Below are 26,075 nucleotides of genomic sequence, written 5' to 3' on the forward strand. Positions count from 1 at the left end.
TTAAGGACTACATTTTCAAACTTGAGCACAACAAAAACACACAATATGGGGGTGCATTAGTACCAGGTTTGCCCATAGGTTGCCGCTGTTACAGCCACGTGTGAAAATTTAGTTCCTGCTGAAATACATTATCTCTAATTAATGTATAACTGTTGGAAAGTGCTGACAGGCTAGCCTTATACTATGTTTAATTTATGTGTTTTTTAGCGATCATTGTGGAGAATTTCTCATTGTTTTACTCCACCGAAGAAGACCAACTTTTAAGCTATAATGATCTTAGACATTTTCAAATTATATGGAACATGGTTGATGACAAAAGAGAGGTAAGATACTTGACAGTAAGCACTGCACTCAGTGCTATTATTATTATTTGTTTTACTATAATGCCTAGGACCCACAGTTGTGGACCAAGACCCCCATTGTGTTAGACATTGTACAAACTCACAACAAAAAGACAGTCCCTGCCCCCAAAGAACTTATGATCTAAGTAAATCTTCTGCATTGTTTCCTCGAAAAATGTATTACTAGGAAAACATAAAGTGGGCTGTGCTAACCCACTGAGCCTCAAACCCACCTAGAGTCAGAGTGAGTTTAGGGTAAGGGGATTTTGTGATTTATTTATTTTTAACAGCCCAGGTTCACAAAAGAACGATGAACATGAGATGTTGCATTTCACATAGGCCCTGATCCTTGAAACACATATGTGCATGCTTAACTTTGCTCCCAGGAACTACACACAGTCGTAAAGTTAAGCATGTGTATAGGTGTTTACAGGATTGGGGTCATAGTCCTTTCCCTCCAGGCAGCCCAGGAGTTGTCCCGTCGACCTAGGGTTCAGAGATTCACATAGTTACATTTCCTGTCTTCAGAATGGCCCAGCTGAAAAGGAGAGAAGGCCTGGGTAGGGGACAACTTAGAGGTTTAGGTACCAACAGGAACTAAACTATGAATGGTTCACTCATCCCATCACTGAATTACTTCGAACAATTTTGAATATGAACTGCAGTGTGCTGAGATCAGCTGATGATCTAGTGCAGTCATGGGCAACCTGATTTGATTGCGGGCCATGAGACATTTTGCTGATGTTGACCGTCCGGAGGCATGGCTAACGGGAGCTGTGGGAAGCAGCGGCCAGCACGTCCCTGCAGCCTGCAGCTTACTGCAGCTCCCATTGGGTGGGAACAGCGAACCGCGGCCACTGGGAGCTGTGGGGGGCCGTGCCAGTGGACAGTCAACGTCAGCAAAATGTCTAATGGCCCACAATCAGATTACCCTGATGGCCGCCTGCGGGCCGCAGGTTGCCCACCACTGGTCTAGTGGCAGAAGATTGCTGTGTGGGGATCGAAGTCCATGTCCTGTGTTTGTAGGACTGGCGGGGCTCAGAGTGCTACATCCTAGGGCTGTGAGGAGAGCATTGTGATGTGGGACCTTCCATAACAAAGGACTTCCATCCTTTCCCATAATAAAAAAGTTATAGAACATAATGTTCAAAGAGAGCTATTTGATTCTGCAAATTTGGAGAAAATATTTTCACTCCTAGTTCCTTATCAACAGCCAGGCTCAAAATTGTTGCCACAAACACCTCAAGAAGTTTGTATGTTGGTTACATCTTGGAGTAGAAGCTCTTGGAAAAGCAAGAGGACATACTACTTATACACCACTGAACACACACACGATGGAGCAGCTGCATAACAGGCATAAAGCGACAGAGGGTCCTGTGGCACCTTTGAGACTAACAGAGGTACTGGGAGCATAAGCTTTCGTGGGTAAGAACCTCACTTCTTCAGATGCAAGTAATGGAAATCTCCAGAGGCAGGTATATATCAGTGTGGAGATAACGAGGTTAGTTCAATCAGGGAGGGTGAGGTGCTCTGCTAGCAGTTGAGGTGTGAACACCAAGGGAGGAGAAACTGTTTCTGTAGTTGGATAGCCATTCACAGTCTTTGTTTAATCCTGATCTGATGGTGTCAAATTTGCAAATGAACTGGAGCTCAGCAGTTTCTCTTTGGAGTCTGGTCCTGAAGTTTTTTTGCTGTAAGATGGCTACCTTTACATCTGCTATTGTGTGGCCAGGGAGGTTGAAGTGTTCTCCTACAGGTTTTTGTATATTGCCATTCCTGATATCTGACTTGTGTCCATTTATCCTCTTGCGTAGTGACTGTTCATTTGCAAATTTGACACCAATAAACAAAGACTGTGAAACAAAGCTTATGCTCTCAGTACCTCTGTTAGTCTCAAAGGTGCCACAGGACCCTCTGTTGCTTTTTACAGATTCAGACTAACACGGCTACCCCTCTGATACATAACAGGCATAGAGGCACACACCTGTGAATGTTTAGAAATCTAGCTGACTTTATTCCTAATAAATGACTCTAGGCCTAAGGTTTAATTCTCACAAAATAAAAATGGTCAAGGCTGATTTTCAAAGCCACCAGTTTAGATATGCAATTCCCATTACAAATAAATGGAAACTGGACATCCAAGTCCCCCAGAGAACTTTGAAAATCTTAGGCAAAATATATAGGCCAGATCCTCAGCTTATATGAATCAGGATAGTTCCATTGACTTCAAAGGAACTATTGCTAAGTTACACCCGCTGAAGATAAGCCCCTTTATGTCTGCATTGTTCAGTTACACTACCCTTGGTACAATCCTGGCCCCATGTAAGTCAAAGGGTACGTCTACACCGCAGCTGGGAACAAGCACCCCGCCTGGTTAGACAGACTCGCCCTAGCAGGGCTCAAGCTAGCCATGTGCGTGCTGCGGTTCACACTGCAGCTCAGGCTCTGAAGCCCACCCAACTCCCTGGTCCTGTGCTTGGGTAGCTAGCCTGAGTCTCTACCAGAGTTGCAGCCTCCACACTGCTGTTTTTAGCATTTTAGCTTGAGCCAAGCTAGCATGAGTCTGTCTACCCAAGCTAGGAGACGCACTCCTAGCTGCAGTGTAGACATACCTGAAGAGTCTTTGGAGAAAGAACATCTGTATCACTTTAGAGAAACAGCATCAAATAGAGCCTCTGACTTAGTTATAAGGTAGCCATAATTAACCAGCTATGATGCAATCTTACCTAGGGGGTAATCCCTACCTTCCGTGTGAAGTTTCTGCTGAGGTTGCTGCGTGGGAGGTTGGAGGTAGATCTTGACAAGGACAAACTTTTGTTCAAGCACATGTGCTATGAAATGGAGAGGCTGCATAATGGTGGAGATGTCACATTCCATGACGTATTGAGGTATGGTGGGCTTTTTCTTTAAGTTTGTTGTAATACGTTTCTCTGCAGACTAAATGTTATACATAAGACTGAAAAATGACTTGGGGATACAAGCTTGTGTCTAAAGAAATACTCTCTGCTTAAATTTAAACCAAATATTAGAGTTTTCCCCTAAATTAATTTTTACCATAGAAAATCTAAGTCCTAGAGAAATGTCTCCATGAGCTTTCTAAATTCCCACTTGAAACAATTGTTTTAAACTAACATTCCCTTGCTGTGTTTGTAAATCCAAACAATGTAGTATTGCACTAGCACAGGTGAAAATCTGACAGTAAAACTGACTATAAACAAAAGTGAAACTCAGTCTCCTCCAATAATTACATTGTCCCAGATGACAAAAATGCAAAAAGGTAAACAGGCAGCATAAACAGGGGAAAGAAACTGAATTTTTGAATGTGGGTGCCTAAAGCTAAGCACCTGAATCCATATTTAGGCACCTAAATATAGGTGGCCTAATCTTCAGTTGTTCTGAGCACCAATAGAGCCTCCCTTCATCTTTTTTTAGTAGCTACGTACTGTAGGTGCCAAAGTTTGACATTTTCTCATTTAGATTTGAAAAGTGTAATACTGTTAATAATAATATAGGTAAGTACATTAGCTTTTGACAAATACTGTTTATTTGTGTGTTTCTTCTAGCATGCTGTCATATAGGTCTGTTGATATCAGGAAAAGCCTTCAACTGGAAGAGCTTCTTGCCAGGGAACAACTGGAGTATACAATAGAAGAAGAAGTGGCCAAACAAACCATACGCATGTGGCTGAAGAAATGCTTAAAGCGTATCCGAGCAGTAAGTGAAGTGAAAACAGCAAGTCCTGGTGGAGTGCTTGCAGTGAACTGAACCAGTCAACGAAGCTAGAGTTTTCTCTCACTTTGCCTTGTTTACTCTGTAGCCATCGTTACAAGCTACGTGAAAAAATATGTATCAGCAGAAAAATCAGGCTTGGTCTACACTTAAAAGTTAGGTTGACATAGGCCAGGGGTGTGGAAAAAAAAACACCTCTGACCGACATAGCTATGCCAATTGAATCCCTAGTGTAGATGCAACTATGTCAAGAAAAGAATGCTGCCGTCAATGTAGCTAATTTCCTCTGGGGAGGTGGTGCTCTGATACTAATGGAAAAACTCCTTCCATAGGTATCTGCTGTGTCTGCACTACAGGGTTATGCCGGCGTAACTATGCTGACATAGCTATGCTGGTATAGTCTCCGTAATACAGACAATTACATTCACAGAATTAGTAAACTCCACATATTTTGCAGGCAAAACCTGTTTTCCTGCCAACAAATCCCCTTTCCTTACACAGCAGGAAAACTGTGTGACCTGCTCTGCAACAGACAAGGCCAAATGAATAAACCAAAGAATACATTATTTAGGGAAAGATCTTTGTGGGCGCAACCTTGCTCTCATTGAAGTTAATAGCAAAATGCCCATTATCTTCAATGGTGCAGGATTGTGCACTCTTCTAAACCTGTTAGAGGTTAAAGAGAGTGCTAGTTTCAGGCATTTGTACTTCTGATATTTTCATTGCCACTGCCACTCCATCTTGGATAGCTATTCAAGCAGAAGATAATCCTGTTAGCCACCACCACCATATCAAGGGTCTCCGTCACTGTAAAATAGATCCCAATGAGAATGGTACTACAATCCTCAAAGAAGACCCAAATGTAATGTATATTCTGAAGCCTAATTTGCATATACCATTACAGTGACTGTGTGTGCAAATAAGTTGTTTACATGCACAAAAGGCCAGTTTGTATATTTCAACACACAAACATGTGTCTATGTGCATGTGTAAATTGGGTACATAAAGCCCTGGGTTCCTGTAGTTGTGAAAATCAGGCCCAGAATGCGTAGAACGTTTGGGCTGGTCATAATCTTTCCACTGAGTTATTCCCATTTTTGCTGGCAAAAAAAATGGACCTGGGCCAAAGTTATCGTAGGAAATTTCCCCACGAAAATCTGTATTTTTGCCGTGAAAAGTTTGTGATTTGAGCACATCAGGGAATTGTAGGCTCTGCCTCTTGCTGCTTTGTAATTTTGTGTAACCAAAACCTGATCGTTTGAATACAGCTTTCATTTTATCTGAAACAACACATTTCCAGGGATCTTCAGATAAGTGGTTCCTTTTCAGACTAATTTTTCTATTTTTGTCCCAGCTCTAATATTAGCTATTGTTAATTTCATCTTATCTCTCAGTTTTGATTTTGTTCAACCCAATTGCTCAATTCATTATGATATTGAATTACAATATATAAAAGTAAATATACTTTTCATTTCATTTTAAAAATATGAATCAGACCATTACCTGTTACATGAACCTTTTATTAACTTGAGTAGAATTGCAAAAGACTTTTTTTAATATAAGTTTTTTATATATTTTGTTTAATTATTAAGCAAGTGGCATGTTAAAACTATACAGCACACTGAAACCTTCTCTAAGGACCATTTATTTTAATTTAAAACTAAATTAGATTGTAAGATTTTTGTGACAGAGGCTACATTTTTCTATTTGTACTATAAAGAACCCAGCAGATTCTTTACAATAATAACTTGCAACAAAAAATCCACACTGTAAAATATTCCTAAGGCGGGGGTGGCCAACCTGAGCCTGAGAAGGAGCCAGAATTTACCAATGTACATTGTCAAAGAGCCACAGTAATAAGTCAGCAGCCCCCCATCAGCTCCCCCACCTCCCCTGGTTCCCAGCGCCTCCCACCCATCGGCAGCCCCACCAATCAGCACCTCTCCTCCCTCCCCACACCTCCCAATCAGCTGTTTCATGGTGCAGGAGGCTCTGGGGGGGAGAAGGAGAGGGAGGAGCGAGGGCAGGGCAGGCTCAGGGGAGGGGGCAAGAAGGGGTGGACTGGGGGCAGGGCCTGTGGCAGAGCCAGGGGTTGAGCAGTGAGCACCCCCCGGCACATTGGAAAGTTGGTGCCTGTAGCTCCAGCTCTGGAGTCGGCACCTATACAAGGAGTTGCATATTAACTTGTGAAGAGCCGCATGTGGCTCCGGAGCCACAGGTTGGCCACCCCTGTCCTAAGGCTTCCATGATCATTTTATTCAACCTTATTTGGGGCCAGAACCAAAGCCCGTTGCCTTCAACAGGCTTCTGATCAACCCCATAAAGTTCATTTTTACTAAGTCACAGTTTTGTTTTTGCTGGCTCTTCGGGTGGTCTCTTGCGGCATGGATATATTTTAAGGCCAGAAGGCACCATTCTGATCGATTAGTCTGACCTCCTGCATGACACAGAACATAGATTTCACCCAATAATTCCTACATCTCAAGCCCTTAGATTTCAGAGACAGATTTCTTTATATTTAAATAGTGAAGATAGGGGGTCTATGTAGATTTACAGAAAAGACTGAACAATTTGGAATCCATACCAGACGCTCAAAATTGTTTGAAGTATTCAGTATTTAGAGGGATTTTTAAAAAAATAAAAAGAATCAAGGAACAAAAATCTTTGTGAGGGAAGTTTCTTTTTTCCTTTTGGTCACATAAATATTATATTTTGATAGAAACAGCAGCAGTCATGTAGCATTATCCATAGTCTACGAGAGAGTCAACAGCAGGAGTTGAGCCGATTTCTGAATCCACCCAGCATTGAGACAACACAGCCAAGTGAAGATATGAATACTAATAATCAAGATAACAATGCACAGCCAGAGGTACGGACCTATGCAAATTATTGTTGTTTAAACTAATCAAGAATTATACTTGAGCTTGTCACAACAACATTCTTTTAAATATTTTTAACATCATTTTTGTTGGAAAAAAATTAAACCAACATATTTTTAAAACGTTGACATTCAGTTATAAAGGCAGCCTGGTCCAAGGGGCACTGGACAGGGAATCAGGAGACCTGGGTTCTATATCCAGGGAGGTATGCAACATGGGAGAGAGGGCTCCCCCATGGGATCCTGGGAAAGCTTTCCTGCCCCCACGGGCCCTTCTGTGGAATTTTATCATAAGCTCCAGCCCAATTATTTTTTCTGTTAATTTTTAGACTTTTGGAGGGATGGGAGGGGGGGCAGTAAGGAACCAGAAACCAGACTGCAGGGAAAAAATAAAAGTGTAAAGTCAGCGCATGTTTCTTTAATAGGCTGGGAAATAGTGACCTTTCACAGCGTTTGTTACAATGTATGGCCATGCCATAAGTAGCCATAATTAAAGTCACTGAATTTTGGTTTTGCTCCATTCAGACGAGTAGCCAGCAGCAGCTCCTTAGTCCAACACTTTCTGACAGGGGCGGGTATCGGCAGGACTCTACAGATGGTGGGAAGCCTCAACGGAAATTCGGACAATGGCGTTTACCTTCAGGTGAGTGAAGACCATTAAATAAAATATATAAATACCAAAGCACCCCTTGGAATGCAGCTTGATAAGAGGCTGTTTTAAAAGGGTCAGACTGTCTACACACAGGCCCTAGATGGAGAAAATGCAGAGGGGAAGGAAAGCTGGTCCATGGTCCTTCCTCCTCTTTGCCCCGCCCCACCCACTTTGGAGTGGTTTGCCCCCTGAGCCTTCTAAGAGGAAACTGTCCCTTCACACCCCTCAAGTTTTTAAAAATATGAAATTATGAAGACGTGATCAGTCACCACCCTGACCACTTGATTGGTATGCTGGAGTTGTGTCTTCCTGTACAGCATCTAGCACATTTTGGGTGCTATTGAAATACATAAAATGTAATAACAATAGCTTAATTAAACATTTCATTATAACTGTAGCACCTTGTGATGCTCTCTTTCACCTCTGTACTAACCATATCCTGGATTGATAAACTCCTTGGCCTTCTGTCTAGGTGCTTAATCAGCCCCGGATAGGTTTATTTACTCATAAATCCTTAAGTTGTCATCACAATAACTACATCACAATAGAAAATAAGAGCCAGGTAGTGTCTTTTAAGTTGATGCTCATGTTGGGCAGGTGGGGGGATTGAATAGGAGGCGCTGAAAGACGCACATGCTACCACTGTACCTCTTCTCTTTTTAAAAGTGCACAATCCCCATGCCAGGCCAGCTCTTCTGACCAACGCAAGGAGACAGGGCCCCAGGCCTATGCGCATGCATGATACTGGGATCATACATAAAACTCAGTCGGTTTAACCATAGCATATACTGGTTGAGCTTAGATCAATAACTTAATGGCACAAGCTAAACTAATTCAAGCAAGTGTTAAACCAGTGTAAGGGCTCAATCCTGCAAAGTGCTGAGCACACTGGCCCCAATCCACCAAAGCTCTTAAGCATGTGTTTAACTTTAAGATTATGAGTAGTCCATTGAAATCAGTGGGATCATTGACCTACATTAAGTCAAAGCCGGGCTTTGATGGATCAGGGCCAAGTGTTCAGCACCTTGCAGGATCAAACCCACAGTGCATCTACATTAGGGGTTTGCACCAGTTTAACTAGTTCCATTTTAAATCAGTCTGTTTAAACTGCTGCCATATCTCTCGTATAGAAAAGCTCTACGGCAAAATAGTTCAATAAGCATGTGCACTCTAATAAGTAGTTTTCCATTTAATTTCCTAGCCCCCAAACCAATAAGCCATTCAGTGTCTTCAGTCAATCTGCGGTTTGGTGGTCGCACAACTATGAAATCTGTTGTATGCAAGATGAATCCTATGTCAGATGCTGCTTCTTGTGGATCAGAAGTGAAGAAATGGTGGACAAGACAACTAACTGTGGAAAGTGATGAAAGTGGGGAGGATCTTCTTGACATCTGACCAAGAAAAGAGGCTAACTTAAGTCATATTGCAACAACAGCCATTTCAAATAAAAACAATTTTCTTGGGTTTTGAATTGAATGAGATAAATTGATGTATGATTTATTTAAAACTAATGCCATAGGATTTTTCAACTGCTTTATCTTTTTGCCATATAAAACATAATACAGATCTGTATGTTAGATTTCAGCTCTATTGTGATGATTACTGTATGTTAGGAAGACTCTATATTATGGCAGTATTGACGACGCCACAGAGTCTCTATTGTCTTTAGCATAGATGGAGCGTTGAAAGATTTCATACATTCTGTAGCTGTAACAAAAATTTGTATTCAGGTATACACTTCTGCATTTTTCCATCCTGTACCATACCTGAAAATGGCCAGCACATTACTGTACAGCATTTCTTTTCTTTTTCTTTTCCCTCGGTTCTATTCTAGTAATATTTCTCTAGAAAGATTTTATTATTCATGAATGACCTAAAGAGGTCAGCACTGAGTTCATGGTAAGGGACAGTATTTTTACAAAGTACAGATTCTGAATTTCAAGTCTAGTCTTTTTCTTGTAATTTTCTTAAATATGCAAATACAATATAGCTGATTTTAAAATCAGAAAATGATGGATTGGCTTTTACAAATTGGAATTTTTTCTTCTGGTTAATTATGTAAAGAGTTCCATTTTCATAAGAAATCAGCCAAAAAAATTACATGGTTTAAGAATTTGCAAAAGCATCTACACATGGTGTGTTTCATTAATGACCTGGAAAACAAAAATAAATCCTACATAAAGTGGAAACTCGGATGGATTGCTAAAGAGGAGTACAAAAGAATTGCAAAACCAGAAAGCCTAAGGGACAAAACTAGTTACACCTAGTAAGGGACAAAAGCAGCAATAAGAAGAGGTTCTTTAAATACCTTAAGACCATGAGAAAAACATAGGAAAGTGTAGGTCCTCTACCTAGTGAGGAAGGAGAGCTCATGATATCAAGAAGCTGCAATGTTTGATGCCTATAATGCTTCAGTCTTCACTAAAAAGATTAATGGTGACCAGATACTTAATACAATTAATATTCTAACAAGGGGGAAGGAACACAAGGCACAATAGGAAAAGTACAGGTTAAAGAATATTTAGATAAGTTAGGATGAATTTCATTTGGCCCTACCAACTTGAATATATCTAAGGTACTTAAGAAACTAGCTGAAGCAATCTCGGAACCATTAACAATTATCTTTGAGAACTCATGGAGGCCCCAGAGGACTGAAGAAGACCAAATATAGTACCTGACTTTAAAAAGGGAAACAAAGAGGACATGGGGATTTATAGACCGGTCATCCTAACATCGATATCTGGAAAGATACCGGAACAATTTATTAAACAATCAATTTGTAAGTGCCTCGAGGATAATAGGGTGATAAGGAATAGCCAGCATGGATTTGTCAAGAACAAATTATGCCAAACCAACCTAATTTCCTTCTTTGACAGGGTTACTGGCCCAGTGGATAGAGGGGAAGCAGTAGACATGTCATATAAAATAGCAAGTTGGGGTCCTCTTTACAACTCTGAGGCTTTTAAAATACAGTTCAGTTTTACCAATCTAGATAGGAGTGAACCAAGTTTTAACCATGTTAACACTCATGCTCCAGTCTGACAAACCCAAGGCTGTATCATGATTCCATAACATGGTTAAAAAGTGGTTTGGTCCCTTTTAGTCTGGCAAATCATGTTTTAACATGTGATGGTGGTTTGTTTTGTGTAGTACAAAGAATGCTAACCACTTGAGAGATAAGTAAAAGAGAATCCGTTGGTTTCCCAAAGAGTTTTCAATATAGGTTGATGCTATACAAATACAGGGATGGGAAAGAGAAGCGACCAAAAGCAATGTGAATGATCAGTGAAGCATGGCACATATCTTGTAGGTTCCACAATATACAGTTGTTTAAATATATGGGCTGGGGATTGTGTGCCCTTTCCGCAGATACACACTGGCAGTTGTAGGCTTTGTTGTTGGGCCCCAAACACAATTGTTTTTGTAGTATAGCGGAGACCTTTTCCACTACCATTGTTTCCTATGGAAATGATAGGTTGCTTTAACATGGCCTGACGTGAGATCTTGTGAGAGGCTCACAGTTAATGTATGGCTCCACATGTAACATTGTCTTTCAAAAACTGGCAATTGTCAGTGTTCTACAGTGTTTTATGGCCAAAACAGTAATGGAGAATGATCAGAAGACAGTATGGTTTTCACTGATGCCTTCACCAGTGATGCAAACTCAGTTTTGACCATAAAATACAGTTTTCATGGCATCTATCAACATTTCTCTGTGTGCTGTTGATCAGACATTTTTTAAACGTAATAGTCTCAAAGAGTCATCATATACACATTTGTGCTTGGTGTAGTCATTCTGTTCTGTGGTACATTTAAGTTTAAAACTAGTCAAAACTTAAATACATCATAGATTTAGAGTAACCCAGTATGTGCATTCTGTTGTTTATTAAGTAGACTATGACTAAACGTTTAAGAAAATTACAAAACATCTTTGACAAGGCCAGTATTTTGTGTTCTGTTTTGTGTCAGTTTGAAGTTCAGCTTTTGTATATAAGACAATCTGATAAATATTGGATTTATAAAAGATATAATCTTGATTTTCAATAATGTATTGAACTGCAAAAACTTTCTGAATCATTGTTACTGCGAGTCGTCTTTTTAAAAAAAAAAATCTGGCAAACATTTTGTCCTTGCCTACAGTACTCTGTTAATAAAAGTGAATTGCATTAAGCCAGATCCATCCCCCAAACTTTCATTATAACTGCATTTGATGTGCTTACCTCATATATTAGTTGGCTGCATAATAGCGTGTAATTTTATTTAAAATGCATGCAGAGTAGCAGTGGTAGCATTTAAGTCCTAACAATTGCCATATCAGATCAGAGCAGTGGTCCATCCAGTCCAGTATTCTAGATGTTTCTGATGAAGGGCAGGAAATCCTGTAATGGATAATTATATCAATATTATTTCATTACTGGAGGAGCCAAGGCCTCTCGACTTACCTTGAAACAAATATTTTTAAGCATATTCAAGGAAAACAAGCAGATTAAGAGTTAGCCACAATGGAAAAGCCAGAAACCAGTTGTCTGTACCCTAGTTGGGCTACATGGGATAGATCACTTGATGATTACCTGTTCTGTTCATTCCCTCTGGAGCACCTGGCATTGGCCACTGTCGAAAGACAGGATACTGGGCTAGATGGACCTTTGGTCTGACCCAGTATGGCTGTTCTTGTGTAGTTTTGCTGTTACAGATGTAAGCAATCAAATACAATTACAGAGATGTGGAAATGTATATATGTCAATCGTAACACTCAGGGATGTCAGAAACCAGGTGAAAAACCTCCTTATATAACTAAAAAATAGGAGAGAGCCATCACATTCAATAGTGGAGAACCTAGCAGGGGAAAGAGGTTAAGAGGCGACAAGTTGAAAAATCACCTCAAGTGCAGTGACAACTTGCCTGAACAATACAGTTCAGCCAGGGAAAGAAAAGCCCGACAGGGAGGCAGAGTGCACCAGTTTACCGATGGAAATGTAAGTGTCCTAGAGAAGAGAGAAATTGAAAAAACCACAGACCTAAAAGTTTTAAAAAAAAAAAACACAACCCAAAGGAGCACTCCCACAAGGCCAGAAACATCTGTTGCACACAATGCCCTTGGTATATGAAACCAAACCCAGAGTTATCACATGAAAATGAAAAAATAAAATATTTTGGATCCCCATAAGTCCCAGCCTTACTCCCCATGATGTCAGTGACAAAAATCCCTGTGATTTCAACAGAGCAATACTGAGTTCTCAGAGAAATAAAAAGCAAAGTATTATAAAATCTGAGCACCAGCCTTAAATGAGCTCAATATTATTTTATCATGTCAGATTTCAGACAGTTAAATTTGCAACCAAAAATGAATAGCATTTCTGATAAGGAGATACCACTTCTTAATGCTGATCTAAAAATTCAAGCAAGATGTTTGTCTATCATTTCTTTAGTCAGTGAGGACCAGGTGGGCTTTCTCCTGGGCAGATTCTCCTCAAAAAATATTGTGTCACCTCAGAACTTCAGAAAGGGCCTGAAATTCATGTTATATTAGTTAATGGGTACCTATGAAGATCAATATCGCAGCTTCTGAGCAGTCAGAGGAGAGTTGTACTCCCAAGTGGGGTGTTTTCTTTGTAGGAGAAAAATTCTGAGGGGACAGAATCAGATGAGATTTCCTGCTCTATTTTTTATTTGCAATAATCCACATTGCTCCTGTCATTGCTTCAAAAAAGGATGGCTATTAACCACAAAAGCAGCAGCAAAGCTTCGCTCGGTGTAACAATATTTTTGGAACCCCAGAAACATAGATCTGTGTTTAAAGTGCAATCTAGACTGCATTTTCTTAACTCCTCTTAAATCTTCCTCAAACCACAATCATCTGGAACCCAAGCAGGTGGTATGGGTATCTCAACCTCCCTGAGCACAGAGTCAGCAAGCCAAATCTATCCTTGCTGTAATTCCATTGAAGTCAATTTATTTACAGGAGGGATTAATTTGCCCCAAAATATAGGTTGTTGATGGACAAGTTGGTTGTCCTGACTTGTTCAATTGCTCTGCAACACAAAGGAAGCGCACTAGAATTCAATTAACCTCCTCTTAATCTCAAGGGCTGTAGTGTGGGAATCCATTAGCAATTTTTGCTCATTGTTCTCACTGAAGTACCTTCAAACACCAGAGTTATTAACCCCTCAGTGAGCTAAGTGTATATGCAGCACATTTAACCCCCTTCTGCAGGTTCCCATCTCAGCTATTTATGTCACTAGCATTATAGGGTTCATACTTTTACCTGACTTGCACATGTGCATTGGGGGATTTGGGCGACTAATTTGGGCACATACAAAAGTGTCCCTTACAAAAGGGCAGCTTATTGTGGATGAAAGAAAAGCCTAAGTAGTGGGTTAAAAGGAATAAAATGTTTAGCTGCCTGACGTTTCCTCCTCAGATTTGAAGAGCCTTTTCTTCTTTTGTTGCTGCCACAAAACTGGAGTTTTTCAATAGACATTTTGTGTCTCAGCAAAATTTTTGCTGAAGTTGGACACAAAAACGTTTGTACTACTTGCATATCAGTAAGAATTTGGGGAAGGCTTTGACAATGCTTTCTGAATTAGCGATAGTGTAGACTCAAGGAACTCAATCTCTTTAGTTTAACAAAGCAAAGGTTAAGGGGTGAGTTGATTAGAGTCTATAAGTACCTATATTGGGAACAAATAGTCGATAATGGGCTCTGCAATCTAACAGAGAACGGTGTTTGTATCTAACATGCTCCAGTGGATGGAAGTTGATGTTAGCCAAATTCAGACTGGAAATGAGGCGAACGTTTTCGAAAGTAAGGGTGATTAATCATTGGAACAATTTGCCAAAGGTCATGGGGGAGTCTCCATCACTGACAATTTTTAAATCAAGACTGGATGTTTTTCTAAAAGATCTTCTTTACTAATTGTTTTGGGGAAGTTCTATGACCTGTGCTATACAGGTTGTCAGACTAGATGATCATGCTGGGCCTTTCTAACCTTGGAAACTATGAATTTCAAACTGTAGTAGTCACATGATGGAAGACTTGGATGGTGTTGTTGCTGGTTCTCTGAGTGGCTAAGACTATGCCATGGGTTTAGGAGGACCAGATAAGGTTCTGTTGGTTTTTTTACTTGAGTTCGCTGGTGGAGAGGCTGGATTTACTAGTTCTATGCCATTATATCAGCCTGTTTTTTTTAAACTCAAAACGCCAACTTGACTGTCAGACAGCAGCCTGATACATTTAATGTTCTCAATATTCACTCCGTTAGTGGGCTATGTGTCACTATAATTGTTTGATTTTTTTTTCACATATTGGATCTGACTGCAGTTTTACAAGGGAAATCAGTCTTATTTTCCATCTGGGTATTCCTCTAGGAGCCCTACACTCGCCTTAGATCAGTAATGTTACTTTCTGGGCTTCTCCTACTTCTTACTGATTGAGAACTCTACTACTAGTACAGTTTAAAGACTTCCAAGCCTCATGTTGTTATTATGGATTTCATTTTACTGTTTTTGGCATAAGAAAAATGTCTCTGTTCTGAGAGAAGAGGGGGAAAATATTATATGGCTCATCTCATTGCTTATTGACACATTAAAATTATACAACAATGCTAACATTTTGCTGTGCTTGCTTCAATTGCTTTGATCCAAATTTCAGTTGCGGACATTTGTGCGAATCTTTTTTTTCTAAACACTTTAGATGTTTTAAAAACTAAACAGATCATCAAAAAAAAAACCCCAAAGCTGTTTTTGGGTTTATTTTTTTTTTCCTTCTCAGCTGTCTGCCAACTCTTAGCTCTGGTCTACCTACCTAAACCCAGTGTAGACAGTGCTATGTTGCTGGGAAGGCTTCTCATGTTGACTTAGCTACCACCTCTTGGAGAGGTGGAGTACCTAGCCAACAGGAGAAGGTCTCCCATCAGCAAAGGTAGCATCTTCACTAAGGGCTTGTCTACACGACAGAATTATGTTGACCTAAGTTACGTTGGCATAGAACCGCCACAGTAATTAAATCCCTTTTGCGTGTCCACATTTTGCTCCTTGTCTCGGCGATGTGTGTCCTCACCAGGAGTGTGTGCGCCAACTGTACTGTTAGTGTGAGGCATTGTGGGACAGCTTCTGAAAGCTGTTAACAGTCAATGTAAACAATGCAGTGTCTACACTGACACTGTGTTGACCTAACTACATTGACATTGACTCTATGCCTCTCGCGGAGTTATTAAGTCAGTGTAGCAAGGCATTTATGTTGGCAGGAGTGAAATTTTAGTGTATAAGTTCGGTCGATGTAAGCTGCCTTGCGTCAACCTATTTGTGTAGTGTAGACCAGGCTTAAGCACTACAGCAGCGTAGCTGTAAGTGTAGACAAGTTCTTAGGGCTGGTCAAATCAGAAAGTTGCACTGGCTTAACTAAAGTTGTGATTTTAAACCCCTTTAGTTAAACCACTGTCTCTTTGTCTGTGGACTCTCTTAAATCAATTTAAACCTGAACATATCAGTTTATATTGCACTGGTAAGGCCTTGTCTACATGAGCCGGTGGAACTAAATGAAACTTAGGGCATGGCTACACTTGCAAATGTAGAGCGCTTTGAATTAAACCAGCCTTCATAGAATGCAATAGGGAAAACGCTGCAGTCTGTCCACACTGACAGCTGCAAGCGCACTGGCGTGTCCACATTTGCAGCACTTGCATTGGGAGCGGTGCATTGTGGGCAGCTATCCCACAGAGCACCTCTTCCCATTCTGGCGCTGTGGCTTGTGGGAAGGGGGCGGAGGGCGCGGGTCATTCTGGGTCCTGTCCCAATGCCCCGTGATGCATCGGTTCGCATCCCAGCAATCTCTCTGCTTCCATCCACAACTGGCGCCATCATTCAACATTTTTTATACTGTACGCTCTGTCTTCCCTTTTGGTCTGTGGGAATGGAGCCCGAACTGCTGAGGAATATGCTGACAAGTGTTGCCAGCACGCCACGTTTGGCAGTCGAGTTATTCCTTAAGATCCAAAGTGACAGTGAGGACTCTGACAATGATATCGACTCGAGTAATGCATACGACACAAGATTGCTTGTCGCATTGACGGACATGCTCACCACCGTGGAACAGTACTTTTGGGCTCAGGAAACAAGCACTGAGTGGTGGGATCACATCGTCCTGCAAATCTGGGATGATGAGCAGTGGCTGCAGAACTTTTGGATGAGAAAAGCCACTGTGAGGAGCTCACCCCCACCCTGTGGCACAAGGACACAAGATTGAGAGCTGCCCTGATGGTAGAGAAGTGGGTGGCTATTGCAATCTGGAAGCTGGCAACTCCAGACAGCTACCAATCAGTCGCTAACCAGTTTGGAGTGGGGAAGTCGACCATTGGAATCATGTTGATGCAAGTTTTCAGGGCCATTAATTGCACCTTCTGCTCAGAAGAACCATGACTCTGGGTAACATGCATGACATTGTGGCTGGCTTTGCACAAATGGGCTTCCCTAACTGTGGAGGGGCGATAGATGGGACGCATATTCCAATTCTGGCACCAGCCCACCTAGCCTCCGAGTACGTTAATCGAAAGGGGTATTTCTCTATGGTTCTCCAGGCGCTTGTGGATCACCGTGGGTGTTTCATTGACATTAACACAGGCTGGCCCGGAAAGGTGCATGATGCATGCATCTTTCGGAACACTGGCCTGTTCAGGAAGCTGCAAGCCAGGACTTTTTTCCCAGACCAGAATATCACCGTAGGGGAAGTCAAAATGCCCATTGTGATCCTTGGAGACCCCGCTTACCCTTTAATGCCCTGGCTCATGAAATCCTCCACAGGGGGCCTTGACAGCAGCAAGGAGCAGTTCAACAACAGGCTGAGCCGGTGCAGAATGACAGTGGAGTGTGCTTTTGGCCGTTTAAAGGGCCGCTGGCACTTTCTGTATGGGAAGCTGGACCTGGCCGATAACAGCAGACCCGCGGTTATATACGTGTGCTGTACTCTCCATAACATTTGTGAAGGGAAGGGTGAAAGATTCACTCAGGCATGGAACTCAGAGGTTCAACACCTGGAGGCTGAATTTGAACAGCCAGAGAGCAGGGCTATTAGAGAGGACCAGCGTGGGGCTGCAAGGATTAGGGATGCCTTGAGGGAGCAGTTTGAGGCTGAAAGCCACCAGTAATGTGGTGTCTAGTGCCCTGCACGGGAGTGAAGTGCAGTGGTTCCAATGTTAGTAGGAATCTGTGTTTGCTATGTATGATACACTGACTTGCAGTGCTTGTTGCTTTCCTGGGCTAAGGTATCTTTTACTTTATGCAATAATAAAGAATGTTGTCAAAGCAAAAAATCCATTTATTTAAAAGAAAATGCATTTATTGAAAAGAAACACAACTGCCTGGGAAACAGAAAGGGCAAGGGGCTGGGGCGGAGAATGGTACAATCACAAATTTGCGTATGTCCTGTTATCATACTCAGCCTTCCTGTTTGGAGTGCTGTGCAATGAGTGCTGCACTTCAGGATGGCTATACTGCATGGTGATGGGGGTTGAGTGCAGAGGGAAAGGGACGTAGTTTTCAGGGTTGGGTGGTGAAGCTACAGGTGTTGGAGGCAGCTGGTGGTGATAAGAACCTGGATGTTGGGGAAATTGGGTTGGAGGTGACATGGGGACATAAGGGAAAGAGTTTGGGGACAAAGGCTGTGGGGGGGGCCGGAGACAGGCGCGGTAGTACTCCGCCTGCATGGCTACGAGCACCTGGATCAAGTCCGCTTGGTGCTCCATGATGCTTATCAGCCGCTCTGTGCTTTGGTGCTGGTGATCCGCATTCTGCTGGCAGACCCTCCTTTCACGCTCCCGCCACTCCTGCACTTTTTGATTTTCATTAAGGGAGCGCCTTAGTGCAGGCCTTCATGCAGCATGTCCTCTTTGCTTCTATGTGGCCTCTTCCTGATTCTTTGCAGCCTCTCGGCCGGTGATAACATGGAGGGCTGAGATCTCAAGGTTACATCTGTAAAGGCAAAATGCAACACTTAACAGAGGCAGCATTGTTCACACCTGACAGAGCAATGATTCCCCAATACTTAAGGAGAGCAAGCACAGTCTATACCAGGGGTCTCAAACACACAGCAGCCCGCGGGGCTATTTCCTGCAGCTCGCCAAGCGGCCTGCACCCGTGCCCCCTGGCCTACCTCCAGGCCAGGGGTGGGCAAACTACAGCCACAGGATTGCCCCCCTCGAGCCCCGTGCCCCTCCCTGAAGCAGCTGGCATCACGTCCCTGCGGTGAGGGGGGGAGAAGCAGAGAGCTCCATCCGTGTGTTACCCTGGCTTCCAGGCACTGCCCCCCCCCCCAGCTCCCATTGGCTGGGAACGGCTGGGAACGGGGAACCGCAGCCAATGGGAGCTTTGGCCCTGGTGTATGCTGCTGCCACCCCGGAGCACAAAGCTCTCCTGCACCCCACCTCCAACTCCCTGCCCTGAGCCCCTGCTGCATCCCACACCCCTCCTGTACCCCAATCCCCTGCCCTGNCTGCACCTCAACCCCCTGCCCTGAGCCCCTGCTGCATCCCACACCCCAACCCTCTGCCCTGAGCCCCCTGATGCATCCCACACCCCTTCTGCACCCTGAGCCCCCTGCCTGAACCTCAACCCCCTGCTGCACCTCAACTCCCTGCCCTGAGCCCCTGCCACACCCCTCATGCACCCTTTGGGGGAAAGGAGGAGGTGGAGTTGGGGTGGGGACTTCAGGGAAGGGGTTGGAATGGGGGCAGGGAAGGGGTGGGAAGAGGTGAGGGCTCATGGAAGGGGTGGAGTGGAGGCAGGGCCGGGGGCAGTGAGGGGTGGGATATCAGTGTTGCAGCCCTCGGGCCAATGAACTAGCTCTCATGTGGCCCTCGTGGTCATTTGAGTTTGAGACCCCTGTTCTGGGCACCGCATTTCAAGAAAGAGGTGGAGAAATTGGAGAGGGTCCAGAGAAGAGCAACAAGAATGATTAAAGGTCTTGAGAACATGACCTATGAAGGAAGGCTGAAAGAATTGGGTTTGTTTAGTTTGGAAAAGAGAAGACTGACAGGGGACATGATAACAGTTTTCAGGTATCTAAAAGGGTGTCATAAGGAGGAGGGAGAAAACTTGTTCACCTTAGCCTCTAAGGATAGAACAAGAAGCAATGGGCTTAAACTGCAGCAAGGGAGGTTTAGGTTGGACATTAGAAAAGAGTTCCTAACTGTCAGGGTGGTTAAACACTGGAATAAATTGCTAGGGAGGTTGTGGAATCTCCTTCTCGGGAGATATTTAAGAGTACGTTAGATAAATGTCTATCGGGGATGGTCTAGACAGTATTTGGTCCTGCCATGAGGGCAGCGGACTGGACTCGATGACCTCTCAAGGTCCCTTCCAGTCCTAGAATCTATGAAAAAAACCCCGGGAGCCCCAAAATGGTGAGTAAGCACAGGGTCAAGCATGACTGATTGTTTCATGGCTGTACTGTCCTCTGGATATCTGTGCCCTTGGGGAGAGCCAACAGCTGCAGGGGGCCCCTATACTGAACACTGTCCCCACATTTTCCATAGGAGTTCGTCCTGGAAAATATCTCGCTGCTGAGGGTGACCTGGGAAGCAAGGGAGGGTCTTCTACTACAATGCGGCTTCCACCCTGGCCCATATGCAGCTTACCTATGTGCAGCAATGGTCCCCCTGCCCCTCACGGCACAGAGGCGCGGACATGTTAGCCAGACTGGGACAAGGATCACAGTGGCTCTCCCATGAAACCTGCGCAAGCACATTGCCCAAGTTCTGGATAAGACCTTTGAAGAGATCACTTAGGCCAATTACCGCAATGTGAGAGAGCACATCAACGCCCTATTCTGCATCTATTCTGCATGCAGCCCTAACCCTCCTTACCCCAAGAGCCCGCACCTAATAACTTCCTTCCCAAAATAAAAGCCGCTTACTGGGAACCTCCTCTGGTGTTTGTCCTTCCCCAAGCACCAGCCATCACGACTGGCTAACTTCCTCCTGGCTGCATGCATCTAGAGATGCTGAGGTGTCTTCCTCGTCCTCAGCACCCTAGCTCCCGCTTTGCTCCTCCTTCTCCTCCTGCCTTCTTGGACTGGGCTCTGAAGTGTCCATGGTGGTCCTCGGAGTGGAGGTAGGGTTGCCCCCAAGTATCGCGTCCAGCTCTTTGTAACAATGGCAGGTCGCGAGGGCAGCACTGGAGCAGCTGTTTTCCTCGCAGGCTTTGCAGTAGGCATTTCGCAGCTCCTTCACTTTAACCCTGCACTGCAGAACATCCCGGTCATGGCCCCTTTCCATCATGTCCCTTGATACCTGCCTGAAGGTATCGTAATTCCTAAGGCTGGAGCGCAGCTGGGACTGGACAGCTTGCTCCCCCCAAACACTGATGAGGTCCAGCAACTCACCATTGTTCCATACTGGGGATCGCCTGGCACATGGAGGCATGGTCACCTGGAAAGATTTGCTAAGAGCACTCCACACCTGGCTGAGCAAACAGGAAAGGGATTTTCAAAATTCCCAGAGAATTTAAAGGGCAGGTCTGATGGTTGGTGACCTGAGGGCAGGACAGTACAGTTCAAACTGATGACCAGAGTGGCTAGAACGGGCATTGTGGATACTTCTGGAGGCCGATCAGAGCGCATTAACAGAACAGGGCGTCCACACTGGTGCCATGGCGCTCCAGCCGGGGCACATCAAACGTTATTCCACTCACCGAGGTGGATTACCAGGAGCGCTGTAGCCGTGGAGTCAGAGCACTCTACGTGCCTTGCCAGTGTGGCCGCATCGTGAGTTGGTGCGCACTGGGCTGCTTTAATGTGCTCTAACTCACAAGTGTAGCCATGCCCTTAAAGTTTGTTTTAAAACTGATTTATATCAACCAGTTCAAACCCTGTGGGGACACTCTTATTTCAGTTTAGCATCAACACATTTCTATTTTCTGTTAAACCAAAATAAACTTGGGTTGATCTGAAATAAGAGTGTCACAGATCCTTTTGCACCAGTTAACTAAATCAGTTTAAAACACACTTTTAGTTACACCAGTGCAACTTTTTTGTGTAGACAAGGCCTCAGTTATAGGTCCAAGCTAAACTGCTTTAAGCCAGTTTTCCATCAATATAATACTTTGGGGTTTGCATTGCTTTTACTAAATTGGTTTTAAAACTGATCGGTGCAACCTCTGCATGTAGAAGACCTCACATAAGAACAGCCCTGAGACTACTTGACTTTGTAGGGGTAGCCTAGCTGGTCACTGCAGTGATGTTATTTCAACATGGGTTCCTTTATTAGTAATTGCTATCAAAATTCTTAGTCACCACTGAGCCAGACTGGCTAGATACAGTAAATAAATGCCCTGGACTGAGTCAATAAACACATTTTTAAAAGCCCATGTTATATGCTGAGGCATTTTTATTATGGGAATTCTAAACTCTCTTTGAACACTAGAGGGCTAACATTACCTTACATTGGCTGTCTGCAGGCATGAGGCTCAGACAGGATGTGGTGGTTCTTATCTATGTTCATGGAGAAGCAGAGGGTGAATGCTTGGTGTGCTGAGCCCACCACTTAGATACCCTGGGGACAGTATCTTAGAAGAACCAAGAAGTTTCCAACATGAGTATATGACACATGACCTTTGATTAACCTGACAGTGCTCCCAGAGACACTCTCACTGGTTTGGTTTGGGAAGTACATTTTTCATTAAAACGATGCAATTTGCATTGCCCATTTTTATGCTATTTGTCAGAAGTGGTAATATAAGACTTCAGTTGTAACAGATTAATTGATATTCTGTATTAGCAGTCATTGCAGGCATTTCCATGTCAGCTGGCATGCACTTCAGATCCATATTTGAATTCCAAAGACTAACTTAGCTAGAACATCCTTTACAAAACCTAAAGACTTAAAAACAAAGTAATGAATAGCTTAGGACATCAAAGGCATGTTCTACACTGTAATGTTAGGTCAACATAGCTATGTCGGTTGGGGTATGAAAAGCCATATCCCTGACGAACATAGCTATGTGGACCTAAACCCCAATGAAGATGCAGTTATGTCAAAGGAAAAATGATTCTGTTGATGGAGCTACCATCATTCAGTGAGGTGGTGTTCCTACACTGACAGAAAACCCCCTTCCATATCTATACTATGGAGTTTCATTGGTACTGCTACTCCACATGATTAAGCTTGTGTAGTCTCTGTAGTGTAGACATATCCATAGATTTAACCTGCCCACATGATAAACATATCAAAAATATTTTTATGAGCACAGGAAATTCATCACAACACAATAATCTTAGCTAACATACATAGGGTATAGTTATGTATTATTCTTATTGTTTTAATTTCAGTATGTACGTATGTTATCTTAATTTCACGGATGTTCACTTAGGGGCTACTGTTAGGTGAGAAATATTATTAGATCGTATTTTCATCAGCTTTCACTGTTGATGTTTTTTGGGGGGACGAATTTATAACACTGGTCTACAATGTTTGAGAAGTCGTCTGCTTCAGAGATAAAATGTGCTATTTATTATGTATTTTGATGTGCTGAATTCAAATATGACCATTAAAACAACTAATTGGCTACTGTTTCTAAGATATTTAAGTTTTTACATTTTATGTCTATGTATATTGTGTAGATAGTAGAGTTTTAATCATAAATTGTAAACCTAGGTCTTTTCATGTGTTTATGGTTGCTTTACATGATAATATTTCACCTGTCCTGTTTATGTAACACTTTAAAAAATCAGCAAAAGGTTATATAAATAAAATTTATTATGAAATAAAAGGCAAAAAACTATTCTGTACATAGTTTAGTCCTATTCAGTGTCTACTCGACGCTTCTTGGCTTGTCTCTTGTATTCATTAAATGGAGAATCTCTTGTCACTGTCCAGCAATAGTCTGCAAGCATTGATGGGCTCCATTTGCCCTGATAGCGTTTCTCCATTGTTGCAATGTCCTGGTGAAATTGCTCGCCATGCTCGTCGCTCACTGCTCCGCAGTTCGGTGGAAAAAAATCTAGATGAGAGTGCAAAAAATGTATCTTTAGTGACATGTTGCAACCAAGGCTTTTGTATGCCTTGAGGAGGTTTTCCACCAACAACCTGTAGTTGTCTGCCTTGTTGTTTCCGAGAACATTTATTGCCACTAACTGGAAGGCTTTCCATGCCGTCTTTTCCTTGCCACGCAGATGGTCAAATGCATCATCTCGAAGAAGTTCACGAATCTGAGGACCAACAAAGACACTTTCCTTTATCTTAGCTTCACTTAACCTTGGAAATTTTCCACAGAGGTACTTGAAAGCTGCTTGTGTTTTGTCAATGGCCTTGACAAAGTTCGTCATCAGACCCAGTTTGATGTGTAAGGGTGGTAACAAAATCTTCCTTGATTCAAGTGGTGGATGCTGAAGACTTTTCCTCCCAGGCTCCAATGACTGTCGGAGTGGCCAATCTTTCTTGATGTAGTGGGAATCTCTTGCACGACTATCCCATTCACAGAGAAAACAGCAGTACTTTGTGTATCCAGTCTGCAGACCAAGCAAGAGAGCAATAACCTTCAAATCACCACAAATGTTGGTCATAGTTTATGCACCTCAAAAGTTGTTTCATGTTGTCATAGGTTTCTTTCATATGGACTGCATGACCAACTGGAATTGATGGCAAAACATTGCCATTATGCAGTAAAACAGCTTTAAGTCTCGTCTTCGATGAATCAATGAACAGTCTCCACTCATCTGGATCATGAACGATGTTGAGGGCTGCCATCACACCATCGATGTTGTTGCAGGCTACAAGATCACCTCCCATGAAGAAGAATGGGACAAGATCCTTTTGACGGTCACGGAACATGGAAACCCTAACATCACCTGCCAGGAGATTCCACTGCTGTAGTCTGGAGCCCAACAGCTCTGCCTTACTCTTGGGTAGTTCCAAATCCCTGACAAGGTCATTCAGTTCACCTTGTGTTATGAGGTGTGGTTCAGAGGAGGAAGATGGGAGAAAATGTGGATCCTGTGACACTGATGGTTCAGGATCAGAAGTTTCATCCTCTTCCTCTTCCTCGTCTGACTCAAGTGAGAATGATTCTGGTGCATCAGGAACCGGCAGTCCTTCTCCGTGGGGTACTGGGCATATAGCTGATGGAATGTTTGGATAATGCACAGTCCACTTTTTCTTCTTTGACACACCTTTCCCAACTGGAGGCACCATGCAGAAGTAACAATTGCTGGTATGATTTGTTGGCTCTCTCCAAATCATTGGCACTGCAAAAGGCATAGATTTCCTTTTCCCGTTCAACCACTGGCGAAGATTTGTTGCACAAGTGTTGCAGCATATGTGTGGGGCCCACCTCTTGTCCTGATCTCCAATTTTGCAGCCAAAATAAAGGTGGTAGGCTTTCTTAACCATAGTGGTTATACTACGCTTTTGTGATGCAAAAGTCACTTCACCACAAACATAGCAGAAGTTATCTGCACTGTTCACACAAGTACGAGGCATCTCTGCTCACTTTGGCTAAACAGAAATGTGTCCCTTTGCAAAATCAAACACTGACAAATAAGAGAGCACGACACTATATGATTTCTAGAGCTGATATAGGGCAATTTGTTCAGCAGAGTGATGTAAGCTTCGTTATGATTGCATCATGTGTGACTTCTAGGAATAACATGATGCAATTCATATCATGTATGACGCAATACCAACTTCAGATTGCATCATTCATTGTTTTGCCTAAAAAGCAAGTACTGTCCAAACCCAGTCATAGATGTATTCATAGATCCAGTCAAAGATGTATTTTAGTCATTTCTGGTTTAAATTGAGATCCCTTCCCTTTATAACTTACTTATCCTCCGCCATTCCCAAGTCAAGGGTCGTATATACTGACCCAATAGCATATCTTGAAAACTAGAGCCAATCAACAATTTTAAGCATCATTTTTGTTCTCAGTGACCCAGAATTAGTAAAGTTTGACTACATTTATTTCAGAAGCATTTTGCCTGTAGAGCAGTGTAATTCGTGTTTCTTGAGAATGGTGTTGCAAGTGCAGTTTAATAGGAGAAGTGTATAACTTTGCTGATAAATGCTAAAATCATTTAGGTATAATACTTAGCTTGTTGGTTGCTCTTTTCATCCATAGGTCTCAAAAACTCTTACAACAGAAAATAAGTATGATTAGTTTTGTTTTACAGATGGGTAAATTGAGGCACTGAAATGCAAAGTGATTTGCTTAAGGTCACACACTGCGGAGAAATAATGGCTCCATGGAACTCAATGGAAGTTTTTCCATTTTTTTTCAGTGAAGCCATGATTTCATCCCATGTCACTGACTAGAAGGCTAAGGGGCAGTGGTGTCAGGTGCATAGCACACTGCACTAAAACTCAAGCATCGTGAGTTCTCAGCTCTGCTCTGCCTTGCTGTGCCTCCTACCCTTTGTCCGTGTTTCCTATTTAGACGCTCAGCACTTTTGGGTATAGCCTGTCTCTTACTGTGCATTTGTAGCCAAATG

General features: G+C 42.8%; 1 protein-coding gene across 1 annotated transcript in view; it reads left to right on the top strand.

Annotated features, from left to right (window-relative positions):
* NALCN (sodium leak channel, non-selective) overlaps positions 1–10,080 on the top strand; it is a 268,079-nt gene extending 257,999 nt beyond the window's left edge. Inside the window, exons 33-38 of the mRNA XM_034758207.1 lie at positions 208–323; positions 3,072–3,229; positions 3,905–4,055; positions 6,790–6,939; positions 7,474–7,591; positions 8,802–10,080. Of these exons, the coding sequence (XP_034614098.1) occupies positions 208–323; positions 3,072–3,229; positions 3,905–4,055; positions 6,790–6,939; positions 7,474–7,591; positions 8,802–8,995 (887 nt within the window). The 3' untranslated portion in view covers positions 8,996–10,080. The remainder of the gene's footprint in view (positions 1–207; positions 324–3,071; positions 3,230–3,904; positions 4,056–6,789; positions 6,940–7,473; positions 7,592–8,801) is intronic.
* Positions 10,081–26,075: the final 15,995 nt, after the last annotated feature.

The sequence above is a fragment of the Trachemys scripta genome, chromosome 1 (genome assembly GCF_013100865.1).
Source record: "Trachemys scripta elegans isolate TJP31775 chromosome 1, CAS_Tse_1.0, whole genome shotgun sequence".
NCBI lineage: Eukaryota > Metazoa > Chordata > Testudines > Emydidae > Trachemys > Trachemys scripta.